At 35.2% G+C, this 14,287-nt stretch overlaps 1 protein-coding gene across 3 annotated transcripts in view; it reads right to left on the bottom strand.

The window, feature by feature from the left end:
- Window positions 1-14,287, bottom strand: part of SMG1 (SMG1 nonsense mediated mRNA decay associated PI3K related kinase) — a 97,621-nt gene that overhangs the window by 53,582 nt on the left and 29,752 nt on the right. For all 3 annotated transcript variants that reach the window (XM_043914412.1, XM_043914413.1, XM_043914414.1), the window contains 10 exons: window positions 12,230-12,366; window positions 11,052-11,110; window positions 9,615-9,828; window positions 7,275-7,400; window positions 6,806-6,878; window positions 5,639-5,736; window positions 4,208-4,381; window positions 2,204-2,428; window positions 881-982; window positions 3-272 (listed from right to left, as the gene is read on the bottom strand). In XM_043914412.1, coding sequence (XP_043770347.1) covers window positions 3-272; window positions 881-982; window positions 2,204-2,428; window positions 4,208-4,381; window positions 5,639-5,736; window positions 6,806-6,878; window positions 7,275-7,400; window positions 9,615-9,828; window positions 11,052-11,110; window positions 12,230-12,366 — 1,478 coding nt within the window. The remainder of the gene's footprint in view (window positions 1-2; window positions 273-880; window positions 983-2,203; window positions 2,429-4,207; window positions 4,382-5,638; window positions 5,737-6,805; window positions 6,879-7,274; window positions 7,401-9,614; window positions 9,829-11,051; window positions 11,111-12,229; window positions 12,367-14,287) is intronic.

Raw genomic sequence — 14,287 nt, forward strand, 5'->3', positions numbered from 1 at the left:
ACCCCTATCAGTGAGTTTTTAGCATTTCCAATTGTAGTCAGAGCACTAAGGTCAAATATAACTACAAATTTTGCATTGTCTACATTGAAAACATGATTCTTAAAAGCCTCATGTTTTATTTCAGAACAGGCATCAGGAAGTTGTAGACTATGTAGCAGATTGTTTAGGGCACAAGTCATTTCTCCCAAAATTAATTTATAGGCAGTCTCTAAAACAGGAATATTCTTCAGACTGAGCACTGCTTGATAAACAGCATGGGCTACAGCAACAACCTTAAAAAGAGAATTCAGGAAAGTAATAATTAAATGGAAAGTATATTACTATCTGCAAAATGATGATACAAATCAGCTTAAGATTGATAAATTCACTGTCTAAAACACCAAAGACTTTAATTTTTCAAAAGAAATTTAGGAAACCTACACAGTATCAGTAAGCTATTCAAAAATCTATAAAGTTTTATTATCAAAAAAGTATTCTCTAAAAATGACAATGTTAAATTTCTTAAAAGGCCTTCTGTTTTTTAAGCCAGTATCAGAACAAATACAAGCAGCAATTTATAGAGACAGGTTTTCCTACATCTACTTGGAAAGTCTATATTGGCTTTGACTGGAAGTCAGGAAGCTAACAATAAAGTTTTATTTATGACATACACATGAAATTTTAATAAAACAAATTTAATAGAAACAAATGATGAAAACTATCATTCATCAAGGTATACAGTATGAAAATCAACAAATATTAAGTGAATCATTATAATTTCTAATATTCTAAATCAAACATTTATCATTTTAATTTCATTTATGTACCTACTAAGTAATGAACATGAGTCAAACTTTTCAATGACCTAAGTTATCAAAAGCCTGATCAGTGAATCACTTACCTCTTTTTCTTTATGATAACGCAAAAATAGTAGTTTAGATGATGGTATAAATAGCTTTTCTACAAATGATGATGGCAGTTTTGTATTTATCTGTTCAACAATCTAAAAGAATAAAGTAAGAAATGAGCTATCAATTCACAAAAGAATGTAGAGGAACCTTAAATACATACTCCTAAGGGAGAAAAAACCAATATGAAAAGGCTACATATTATATAATTCTGACACTCTGGAAAAGGCAAAACTATGGAGACAGTAAAAGGATCAGTGGCTGCCAGGTAGTAGAGGGGAGAAAATAGGTGGAACAAGAGGGATTTTCAGGGCAATAAAACCCTCCTCTGTGATACTACGAAGGTGAACACATGACATTACACATTTGTCATAAACCACAGAATGGACAATATGGAGACTGAACTCTATGGACTTTAGTTCATCATAATGTGTCAGTCTGGCTCATCAGTTGTAATAAAAGTACCACACTCAAAGAAGGTATTAATAATAACAAGAGGGAACTATTGGGGAAATAGGCTGTAGGAGAACTCTGTACATTCTGCTTAACTTTTCTGTTAACCTAAAAACTGCTCTGAAAAGTAATCTATAAAAGAAAAAAATAATATATCTAAGCTATATTTTTAGGCCTTAACATTGTGACATTAAATGTTTAGCTATCTAAATAGGATACATGTAATTACATTTAAGGGTAAATTTTTACATTGGCAAAGGGAAGTACCACTATGGCAGCAATGTTCAGCAGAATGTCACCTAGAATTTGTTCTGAAATAATCCAGTTGGGGATGGAGGGATGGCAAGGAGGAGGCAGAGAGTAGGAGGCCTAGATGAAACCAGATGGGCCATGTGTTTCTAATTACAGAAACCAAGTATTAAGTATGCAGAGACTCATTATACTATTCTTTTTAAAAATATGCTTCAAAATTCCATAATAAAAGGTGAAGAAAGGGGGAATATTTATGATTAAGAAAAGAAAAACTATCAAAGAAGCTTTCACATGTTTCAGAAACAAAACATAACAGGGTCTTTCAAATTAAGTATCAACTACCTCCTCTAATCAGGAGTGCTAGATAAGTCTCATGTGAAGAATGCTATGTCAACAAAAACAAGAAAAAAGTGAAACTACACTAAGAAAAAATCTCAAACACTAAAAGTAAACAGATACAAGAGCAAAAGCAAACTAGATTTTAAAAGACTAATGCAAAAAAAAATTTTTAAAGCCCCACAGGCAAACAAGGGCTTAATTTCTTCCACAACAATTTACACTTAACAACCTGAATAAACATATTAAAAAGCAACAAAAAAGAATTCACATACCAATGTGAGCAAATTCAAGACTGAGATGATATAATCTGTACCACAAGTCTGGCAATTCTCCAGCTGATCTAATCCATATGTAATAACCATGTCACAATGTACAGTCATGCTAGGATCCAAGCTGCCGAGCAAAACACCAACACACTCATTAGCAGCTGTCAACACAGCCTCAGAAAAAAACACTTGGTTTGCAGCCGTCACACATCTCATTACTCTGTACAGAACCTGCAAATGGGGAAAACAAGCAGCTTTTTAAAAAAATTCATATTCTTCCACAGAGAGAAAATATTTTCTTTCTAATGCAGTTTCAATGGAAAATTAACTGCCTGCCTTGTCAGCAGTCTAAATATTCCAGTTCTCAATGGCTGAATAATAATAAGGGTATCTCTGGTACAATACACAGAAAGGATCTTGCCTAAGTATCTAAAGTTCTACTGTGACAGGAAGTGGGATTTGCCATCCTCTATTTCCCTTATACCCAATTCCTACCCCCCAACCAAAGTCACTAAATAGCTGAAGGTCAGAATCTTTTTAATAATCATAAAACACACCAGAACTTAGCTCAGTATTAACAACATGGGAATAACCTACCAGGAGAATAACTTTCCATAATCTAGCACTTGGACTTTTAATCAATCTTATAAAACTAAATATCCAAGATAGTTTAGCTTATGAAAGTTCATATACTGACGGCCTCTTTGTAAAGATATTCTCATTCATAACATAAAATACCTATTTAAGTATTATGAAAATCATATCATTTCCAAACAAAAACTCTACTAAACTATAGTAGTCAATATTAATGTATTAAATTTCTAATAAAAATAACTTAGGAAAAAACAGATAAAGAGAAAATTGATATGGAAAAATATTTCTCAAATTTTACTGTAATATTCAACAACTACTACATACAGGGGTTTTTTTTTTTGTTTTTTAAACCAATAATAGGTTTAAAAAGGCCTAAAACACCATTTTTGGCAAAGACCTAAAAGACTTTCATTAAAGAGTACATTAATATAGAACTAGTCTGGAAAATGATATGTGCTCATCCTTTGTTTTATATCTGAGTTAACTGCTTTTATTTCAACACTGACAAAGTCATCAACCACCCTCCTTTTAGACAGTAAAAAAAAAAAAACTACTTTGCTCAGTTTTAAAATATTAACATGCTGCTTGTAATTATCTTCAGGAGCTGACATGTCTGCTCAAATACACAATTAACTTACTAAGAATAATATATGTAATTAACATCCTACTTTATCTAGCAATGTGTTCAACAAAAGTAAATGCTAATAAAAGCTAAAATTTTATACCAACAGTAAAGTTTTAATCATTTAGGTTAGATTTTTTATGACTTTATCACACAAGTTTCTCCGTTCTTGTTCAAGCAGAGTATAATGATAGGGGTTCACTTCTCACATCCATTACACTGAACCACTCACTGGACTGTAACAGTGCAGCTGATGTCTGGGGCTGAAATGTGGCAATCTAGCTACCTTTTATAATTGGTCTCAGGCTATTACATATTCTAGGTTCTATGTCTTTATATCCTTTGATGTCAAGCTATCAAATTGTTTCATTCTGTCATGCTTAGAGAAAATTACTTTTTGAAGCCTTATTTGTAAGTGAGAAGTATGTTGAAAAACTTCTTAGTATGTTGAAAAACTAAAAGGAGACACAATAATTTTAAAGCAAAACTTAAAATTATTAAAAAACTACAGAATAAGTTTTTAAAGTTATATATTAAAAATAAGAATAAATGGACCTACAGAGAATCTCCTAAAAGTTCAGACATTTAAAAATACAGAGTGGACCTTTTATCATGGGGTGAGGGGGAGTGGAATATAGAATTCCCTATCTTTCTGGCTATTTAAGAAAGTAGTCAGACACATACATACATGCTAAACAAATGAGAGGTTAACAACATATTTCACTAGGTAAAGAGAACCATTTAAAACAAAAAGCAATTATTATTGAATGATACTTAAGACTACTAAAACTTACATCTGTTACATATGCCTCAGTAATTGGAGGACCTCGAATTGGGCTGAAACGTTCCCCAATGCTCCTCACCACAGTGCTGAATACCCGGAGAAGTGCTGCCAGCTTTGGTAAGGACACTGATGGAGGAGGAACGTCTTCATCCACTGACTCTCCAGAGGCTACGTGGCTGAGGTCCTAGATGTGAATTCACATCATTCTTATTTAGGAAGGACATTGTTTTAAAAAACAAACAAAAAGCAACTCCCAATTTTTAAATCAGTTAACTTTATAATAGACGTTTACAAATGAAGAGGAATTTTGGCCTATGAGAGAAAAGGAAACATGAATCTAAATATAAAAGTAGACTTTACTTCTCCAATTATTTAAAAAGCAAAGTGTAACCTCAATAGATTCTTTGAGGAACTCCAACAGTAAGATGAGCCAATATCATGCACATGAAGAGGAAGGGGGATGGGGGAGTTTAGAGGAGGCTGGTTCAGAAAATTATAAGAACCTAGTCTACAGATTTAAAAGTCAGTTGAGGAAATTAGATATACTCAAAGGAAAAGATTAGCAAAAAATGGAGTATTATAACCATTATACCTACATATAATTAAGCACCAAAATAACTGAAGAAAACTAGATCTCTAGGGATAGCAAAAGGAAGTCTCTACAAAAAAGAATGGGTGGCTTATGAGAAGCAGATCAGCTCTAAAGCTGTGCTAGGAAGCAAGACATCCTAGGTGTGGGGGTAAAGAAACATATGGAAGCAACATATTCTCTCATTTTTCTCTGAAAGGGAGAAAACATATTGGTACAGTTACAAGTAGTGAGTTAACCATTTGCCAGAAAGAGCAAAGGTATAAAGAAAAGATGAAGCTAAATCTTTATGGAAGCCTTGACCACCAAATAAGAATCATGGTAATTACCAACTGAGCAAGAAAGAAACACTAAGAGATAGATTCAAAGACGGCAGGTTTAAATCGTGACAGTGGCCAGGAAATCCGAGAACCAGTAATGGACACTTGATTTAAAAGTGTCATACTCAACAGGTGACTGAAACCAAGCTTTGTCCTCTGAAGCACAAGCCAAGACTGCCGATACAAGTAAGAGGAAAGCCTTTTTCATCATCAATTCACAATATCAATTAACCTTTTTCATAACAAAAACTAAGAGTAAACTACAACTGAAGAAAATGTTTTTGAAAACTACCAGCCACCAAAATTATTTCAAGCTTTGGGAAATTAGGCCTGCAATGTCTTTCCAGTAATTCTGCTGGCAACCTAAAAGCATCTGAAAAACAATTTAAAAACTGCAATGGTCTCATAATTTTTGCTTAAATGTCTGGTGATCAGAATTATTTTAAAATAAATCTAGCACTGCTTTAGATTTTTGTTTTTGCTTTTTTTCTTAACTGAAATTTTAGGAAATAACTGTTTTTTATATACTCACCTCAGCATATGCCTCCATGTCCTCCAGAAACTGACCAAGAAGAGTGGTAGAAAATGCAAGGTCAGCTACCCAGAATGGCTCCAAACTCTGCAACCACCCTAGGAAGCACATAAGAAAATTTGAAAGAGTAGGAAAAAAATCTAGGTCCAAATTTAAAAATATTTAATAAGAGACTTTTAAAAGGCTTTCAAGTTGCTCACTCTTGAAACAAGCTCTGTATCATAAAATTAGTACTATAAACTGTTTTTTGTTTGTTTTTCGCTGTGCCGCATGGCTTGTGGGGTCTTAGTTCCCACATCAAGGATCAAACCACTCTCCCATCCCCCTTTGCCCCATGGAAGTAGAGTTCTAGTCACTGGACCACCAGAAAATCCCCATGAACTATTAAATATACTAATGATTAACAGCTACCTCTTTTAATGCTGCAGAAATAAAAATTCTACAGAAATTAAAATCTAATCTGTCCTTTTTTTTTTTTAAAGTAGATTTAATATCCATACTGTCACTACACACATGGCTGAGACTATACTGCCCCAATCTAAGACCACACTGGGTTTCTCCTCCAGGGCCACACCTGGCCACTGAAAGTGTACCTTCATCTCCGGGGGAGAAATGGAACCACTTGCCAGTGGAACTGAGAGAACTATTCTCACCTTTGTATCTTAACTTCAGAACTTTATTGTACCAAACAAGCTATGAAAAACTACAGCACCTGGGACAAGTTCAAGTGAGTCCTACTAGTCATTCATTTAACTTGAAAAAGAAAGTGGCTTTTCCCCACAATTTATGACAATCATCCAAATGAATCCATTTGTTTGACTGTTTAATCACTAGAAAAACAAAAAAAAATCATAAATATCCAGGATGTTCCTTCCATTCTACCCTTCAGAATACTGCCACTATGGTATCTCTTCCAACCAACAAATGACTTGAGACAAGTCATAGGTACAACACTACAATCTGCATTTACTCTCCCTACTTATTACAAAAGTACACATTTTTCCTTTGCAAAGATATAGGTAGCTAACAAGTAATCTTCACCAAAATATTCTCTGAAGTAATTATTTTTCTTCTATTATCAAAAAACTAGTATTAACAGCTGGTCTTTGAGGAACCAACACTCCTTCCCACAATATTTAAATGACTGGTATATCCTGAATGACTCACCAGACACCTGTTGTGTAAGTGAAGGTTTCTGAGTATGATCTATATGCCATCCAACTAATATATCAACTGTATCCTGGATGGAGACAAAGAAAAGGGGACTAATCATTTTAAGGTCTTATTGCTATTCCACCTGTGGACCACATAAGAGTAAGAGACTCTAGAACATCTTATGTCCTACCTACCTGACATCATACTAACTTAAAATAGGGGTGGGAGGGACAGGGCAGGAGAATAATGGGCCTTTGTTCATGACATTGATGAAATATTTAAGTATCTTAAGGCACAAGTGTTGGCAAGTACAGATGGTATTTTTCATAAAATTGCATTACTATATCATTCAATCCTGGCCCTTAAAACTGATTATACTCAAAGGAGCAGAAACTTTGTTTTCTATTTAATTTCTCAAGTCCTCCCACACGCAGCCAATCCCTCACCCCATCATCTGAAAAGAAGGGGTCAGGGAACTCACCCTAAAATTGGTGCTGAAAATATGAGGGTAACATCGAGCTACCAAAAGAATGCACTTAACACACTTGCAAAGTAATTCTGGTGTATCCACATTTTCAAGAATGGACTGCAGGCTGGTCATTACAAGCTGAAAAATAAAAGTTACAAACCATGAACATTTAATAAAATAGGGAGAAAACAAGCAAATTAGGTTTATTATTTAATAGTGACATAGCCAAAACTGACTGACATCAGAGAAAATAAACTCTGTAGTTTTAGTTTCCAAAAAATTTGAAAACATTTCAATCCACTAAGATATTAAAGGCTGAAAACAAATACTGTTTTTCCCTTCTTTAATGTCTGTTAACATGTTTCTAAGTAATGTGTTTACTCTGTTCCTAAGTGCTCTCTTCAATATTATGGGTGTGATTAAAATTTCAAGAACAAAAACTATGATGTATGATTTTAAAATTCAAAAGACAGAGCAAATGTTGAACAGTTTATACTTTAAGATATAAACACTTGCTTCAAACTGGAATGACTTAGAGAAGATTAGCACGGCTCTAACACAAGAATGACATATCATGTTACCACTGTACATGTGTATATATATATTTATTAAATAACCATACGGCATGCTACTTATAGAATATTTTGCAGCTGAATTTTTTGTTAAAACCCATTTTTTTCCCCAAAACAAAGGTTCTTCTCTACAAAAGAATGATGTTATAAATATAGAAAAAGTGCTAGAATGAGAAAACCACCATTTTGCAACAGCTAGTACTATAATCTACACAATGCACAGCATATAAATGAATGCTAAAATTGAGTGAAATATTATGAAAAACAGAATATTCAGAAGGTCTCATGGCATTATGTACAGATTACTGACTAATTACAAAGGGAGAAAAACAAGCCTTCACAATGGAAAAATCTGATTGGTCTTCACCTTAACTAAGCAATGAAACTCTTCACGTAAGAGGTATGTGAACCTGAAGCTATGTACCTGCTAGCGTGACACAAAGCTAAGTATGAACCCATGAAGTATTCATGACCAAACTGTTTGAACTGAATTGAACCAGGAACGAATAATCAGACAAGCCCAAGACACAGAACATTCTACAAAAGAAGGGGGACAAAAAAAGTGCAGCGAATTGTTACACCTAAGAAAGATTAAAGAGGCACAACCATCATCTTCAAGAGATTAAAGATTCATCAAAAACATGAATCTTGATGGAATCCTGAGTAAGACAAAAGCTATAAAAGACATCTCAGTGGCAACAGTGCGATTTGAACATGGATTTTATTATGTGACAGAACTAATTTTCTTAGGTATGATTATAATATTGTTATATAGAAGATTAGCTTTAATCTCTGGAGATGTATATGTATGCTCAAGTATCACAGGGTAAACCATCATGATGTAATTTATTTTCAAAGGTTCAATAAAAAATCATGTCTGTGTGTGCATGTGTGTAAAAACAAAACTGGAGCAAAATATTAATCAATGACAAATCTAGGTAAAAGATATATCGGCGTTTACTGTACTAGCCTATCTGTTTTCCTGTGGATTTAAAATTTTTCAAAATAAATAACTGGGGGAACATCCACAATATAAACTGCATGCAGAATAAGTCAAATTTGGTGTTATGCTGTTTAGTTACAAATAATTTTCTAAATCCTTCCCCAAATTCTTTTCATAACCTCTACAATGAAGGGAAAATAAAAATTTTAAGACAGAATAGATTTCTCACTTTTTTTTTTTTAACCAATTGGCCAAAATAAAACAAAATTAGCAACTTTTTAGGAAAAATAAAAATAAAGATATCAAATATTCCAAAACCATCAAATTCTAAATTTCTAAACAACAAAAATTTAATTACTTATAACTTGGCTCAAAATTAAATTGGGAATCATCTTTTAATAATTCAGATAGGCAATTATTTTATATAACTTGGAATAATAATTTTTAACATTATCAAACCTAAAAAAACCCCAAAGTAAGTTGTGATGTTTAATTTTTATTCCCTCAAAAAATGTGAAGCCCCCTTTGACCTGGCTTTCCTCATGCAGCTCCAATGTCCAAATCTGGAAATGATTCTAGTACTAGGCAAATTCAAAAGAAAGTTTCTAAAAAGTGAAGACATAAAATTTTAAGTAACTTATTTTAAATCTACCTATAAAGTGTATTCTTTATATTCTTTACTCAAATTCAGAAAGAGGAATTTTATTTACATTACATGTACTATCAGTAGATAACCCCTACCCTAAGATTCCTTTCTTCAAGCACTCCACCAAAGATGTGTTAAAGACAACGTTCTTACCAAGCACATCATCACTCCCCCACCCTCCATATTCTTACCTGCATTACAGATGAAAAGGCTTTCTTTTCTCCTACAGTCTCTAGTGCTTTGTAGGTGGCACATAAGTAGAGGAGTTTAACTTCATCTTTTGCAGATGAGCTAAATTTGCTAAAAATCCATTTGAAGATCTTCTCAGCCTCATAGCTCAGAGATGCACAAAGAAGGCCAAGACAACAAGCTCCCTCCTGTCTCAACTCCTGAAGCAATTTGCTACTGTGTTTATTTTAATGCAAACAAAACAAAACAAACAAATACACAAGAGGCTTAAGCTTTCACAGATGACAAGAATAACATATCTCACAACAGAATGTCTTAAATGATTTAATTTTTATTCAGACTACACAAAAGGTTTAAGTTTTACCCATTCTAAGTATTCTATCTTCTCTCTCCTGTAGTGCCCAAAGTACCTTTGTTAAAACTTTAAATTTTCTTTTATTTTAGAATCGATTATTTACAAATAGTAAAGAAAGGTTTAAATATACTAAAATTCAGACTTCGAATTTCATCTCAAACTATACTAACTGATTCATAGAAAAAGGCAGCAACAAGTGATCAAACAAAGTGAAGTCACTCAGTCGTGTCCAACTCTTTGGAACCCTGTGGACTGTAGCTTGCCAGGCTCCTCCATCCATGGGGTCTTCCAGGAAAGAATACTGGAGTGGGTTGCCATTTCCTTCTCCAGGGGATCTTCCCAACCCAGGGATCAGATAAAATTACTATACAAATAATTACATACCTTGTAATAGTTAGTATCTGAGGACTATAAAATAGGGAACAGTAATAGTTAAATATAATAAACTTAGAAGATGAACACTGATGTATTATATTAGTGAGTAACTATACAAAATAAAACCATCAAAAAGCAGTAAGATTCATGACCTACTGAGATGAGTTTGGATGCTTTCCAACACTGCAATTCTTTGGGAATCACCATAGGAAGAAATGACTGCAGACCTCTGGGGAACCCCAGCAGCCCTGGAGACTAGATGGCTTGAATCCACTGTTGCCCAAAGGACACTCCCTTTCACCTCTACTCTCTAAGCAGTTTCAAAATGCTCTAGTTTACAAAAGTTAATTGGATTCATTCCTGCTTGCATTCAGAGTTTATGTCATTCTACAAGTCAGTGCTCAATTATTTAGTCATGTTGACACATTAAAAAAAAAAAGGCTCTCCCTTTCAAGTGGGTTCCGTGTGTGCGTGTGTGTGTGTGCGCGCACGCGCACGCGTGCATGCTCATTTGCTAAGTCCTGTCTGACTCTCTGCACCCCCACAAACTATAACCCACCTGGATTCTATTTCAGTGGTAATTAAGGTTTAAATACTTTAACACAAGAAAAAATGGCAAGAGAACCTAGTGCAACATTAAATATGTTATAAATGAAGTCAATAAGTTTGTCTTCCTGTATACTTTTTAAATTTCTCTTAAATTACTTACCTCTCATTAAGCACATCGTGTACAGCAGCCAAGATATTATCCAATTGCTTAACTAGCACCTTAAAAAAAATTAATAAAAACTTCAGATTTCTATACTTTTAAGAATAACATTATGTACTTTTTCTTACTTCTGGTTCCCTCCAAATTGTAACAGGACCACACCTTACTTTTCTTATTATTCCCAGGTCCCAATTATATCAGGAGGGTCATAAAGTTTCCTTTCAGATTCTGAAAGAAACTTACCCATAGGAAATATACAGCTATGATCATCAATGGGGGAAAAACCAACAACTCTTTCATTTACTCTGAAATGCATTTTTAAAACAACAGGTGGACTGATGGATAGAAGAAGAGGTAGAGACATATATGATAAAGTCATAAAGTGTTAAAGTGTTAATGACAGAATTTAGATGCTATGATATTCACTATAAAATTCTTTCAATTCACTGTGTATTTGAAATTTTTCATAATAAAATCAGGCAGGGGGACTTGGAGGAAACAAGCTTTGAACCAAATGTCATTTGACTCACTATACCATTTTCATTAACTTTCTCCTGTTCTGTATCATGTTCTTAATAGTAGGAGACTTAGTTGTAGGGCAAAGAAATTTGTAACTGCTCCTGTACTTCATTCCTTTTTTCTGGCCAGGCCAAGTAGCTTGCAGAATCTCAGTTCCCTAACCAGGGACTAAACCCAGGTCAAGGCAATGAAAGCCCAGAATCCTAATCATCAGGCCACCAGGGAACTCCCTCCTATACTTTTTTTTTTTCCTCCAGTACTTTAAAGAGTTTTTCCATTTATTTAGCCCTGGCCACCAGACCAAACTTACCCATGAGCAAATTATGTACCTCGTACTCCAGTTTCACTTATGAAAACAGAGAGATATTCTGTCCCAGAACACAGTATAAAAAAGTTCCAAGGACAACAGAATAAATATGTAAAAGGTCAAAAGTACTTTACCGCAGAAGGAACCAACAACGATCCAACATTTGTGGCTAAAGTACACATTAGGGGCATTAAGTTCAAGATGATCATAATATAGGCCAAATAATCTGGAATTCCCTATTATTTTTCCTTAGAAGCGAACCTTTTCCCTTCTTAAACTATTTCAGATCACATTATCTAGCGTACTATGGATATGCAAAACTGATCAATATTTCCAAACATACTACACTGACCAGCTTATTTTCTGGTTGCTGAATAAATTCTTTCAACTGCTTTACAGTAGCCAGTCTTCGGTCTCTGTCGTCTTCCCGGGTGATCCTCCGAAGAAGATTCGACAGTCGAGACTCATCAGAATAAGACAACGATCGCTCTGTGAACATAAACATTGAGGATGAATCAGCACAGAAACTTAATAGCCCAAATATTTTAAAGTATATTAAATAATCACAGTCCACCAGACAATTAAAGCTCAATGAATGCAAGTCCTGTGACTTTTTTTTTATAATTATTTATTTTTGGCTGTGCTGGGTCTTTGCTGCCACAGGGGCTTTTTCTCTAGTTTCGGAGGGCAGAGGTGACTCGAGCTTCTCACTACGGGGCCTCTCGGTGGAGCTGGGGCTCTAGGGCTGCAAGTCTCGGTCGCTGCAGCACGTGGGCTCCACGTGGGCTCAGCACTTGCGGCTCCCGGGCTCTAGAGCACAGGCTCAGCAGTTGTGGCGCAAGGGCTTAGCCACTCCGCAGCACATGGAATCTTCCCAGACCAAGGATCAAATCCATGTCTCCTGCATTGGCAGGTGGATTCTTTACCACTGAGCCACCAGGGAAGCCCAGCCATAACACCTGTTCATCACTGTAAACCCAGCCCCAGCAGACTGCCAGGCACACAGCAGACCCTCAAAAAAGATAAACCTACACAGATACCTCATTCCAGAGAGCCAATTGACAGAGAAAAAAGAAAGGCTTAGAAATTATTCTCTTCAGATCTGTTCCAAACTGTCTTCAACACCCAGGTAAAGAGCACAGGTAAGAAACTTCAACAGGTTTGAAGTCACCATCAGGCAAAAAGAGGTTACATGCTTCTCTTTCTCACCTAGGTCTCCCACTGGAGGGGAGCCTCTTGTTACATCATCAGTTTTCAAGAACAAAGTTTTGGTGAACTGCAGTTACACATTCAGTTCAACAAATGTCTAATTACCACCTCCCATGTGCAAGGCATGCCGCCACAAGGAAAGTGGCAAATCAAAACTTTTCTTCCCTTGTTTAATGACAAGAGCAAGCAGGAATGCTCAAACAATGCTGAACACTACTAACCAAGATGGCTTTAAATAAAGTGTTAAATTTTTCTTTTTAAATTTTCAACTGTGCAATTCATCATAATTAATGAATGTACATTAACACAAACCACATTAAACGGTCTGACAGTTCCATTTCTAAGGAAAAGTAATAACAAAAGAAATTATAACATCTGAGAGAAGGAATAAGATTTTTTAAAAAGCCTTAGCCTACAGAGTCAGCAAGGATGACTGCTAAAAATGTCTGTAGGTTACCAGTCAAGAAATCTAGGCTGTATTTACAATGCTGCCACTAGCAAACTGTTTAACTCTGAGCCTGCAAGGGGGAGCTAGACTAAATTAGCTTTAGAGTCACCTCCTGACTCCACCAGACCTAACTCTTAAGACTGCAAATACTCTGAAGAGATGTTTCAGCCTATGACTTAGTCATTCCACTTTAGAAAAATTTATCTAAAAGAAATCACTTTTTTTTTTAAAGCTGCATGCAAAATAAAAAAAGTTCTAATCAAAAATGTTCACCAAGATACACCACACACACACACACACACACACACACACACACACACACACACACACACACACACACACACACACACACACACACACACACACACACACACACACACACACACACACACACACACACACACACACACACACACACACCCCCCCCCCCCCCCCCCCCCCCCCCCACTGGGAAAAAATGGTTATAAAGTAAAGGTCCAAACAGTAATTATATCCAACAAAGTGTGTAAATCAGAAATCTTGACTTCTGAATCAGCTTTACCAAAATAAACTTCTCTTTCAGAAAAAAACCCATTACCTCTAATCCTATGAACGTTCAAGATACTTTACCCATTCAGTGAGTCTTTAACTTTAGAAAAGGGCCCAGTCCCTTTACTAGAGTTAAACAGAACTCTAGAACTCTAGGGGCCTACCCTCACCCTAGAGTTGAAGGACTTGCTGCACAAGAGTCTATTATACACTAAATGTTCAATA

This window comes from Cervus elaphus, chromosome 10, assembly GCF_910594005.1.
Source record: "Cervus elaphus chromosome 10, mCerEla1.1, whole genome shotgun sequence".
NCBI classification, from domain to species: domain Eukaryota; kingdom Metazoa; phylum Chordata; class Mammalia; order Artiodactyla; family Cervidae; genus Cervus; species Cervus elaphus.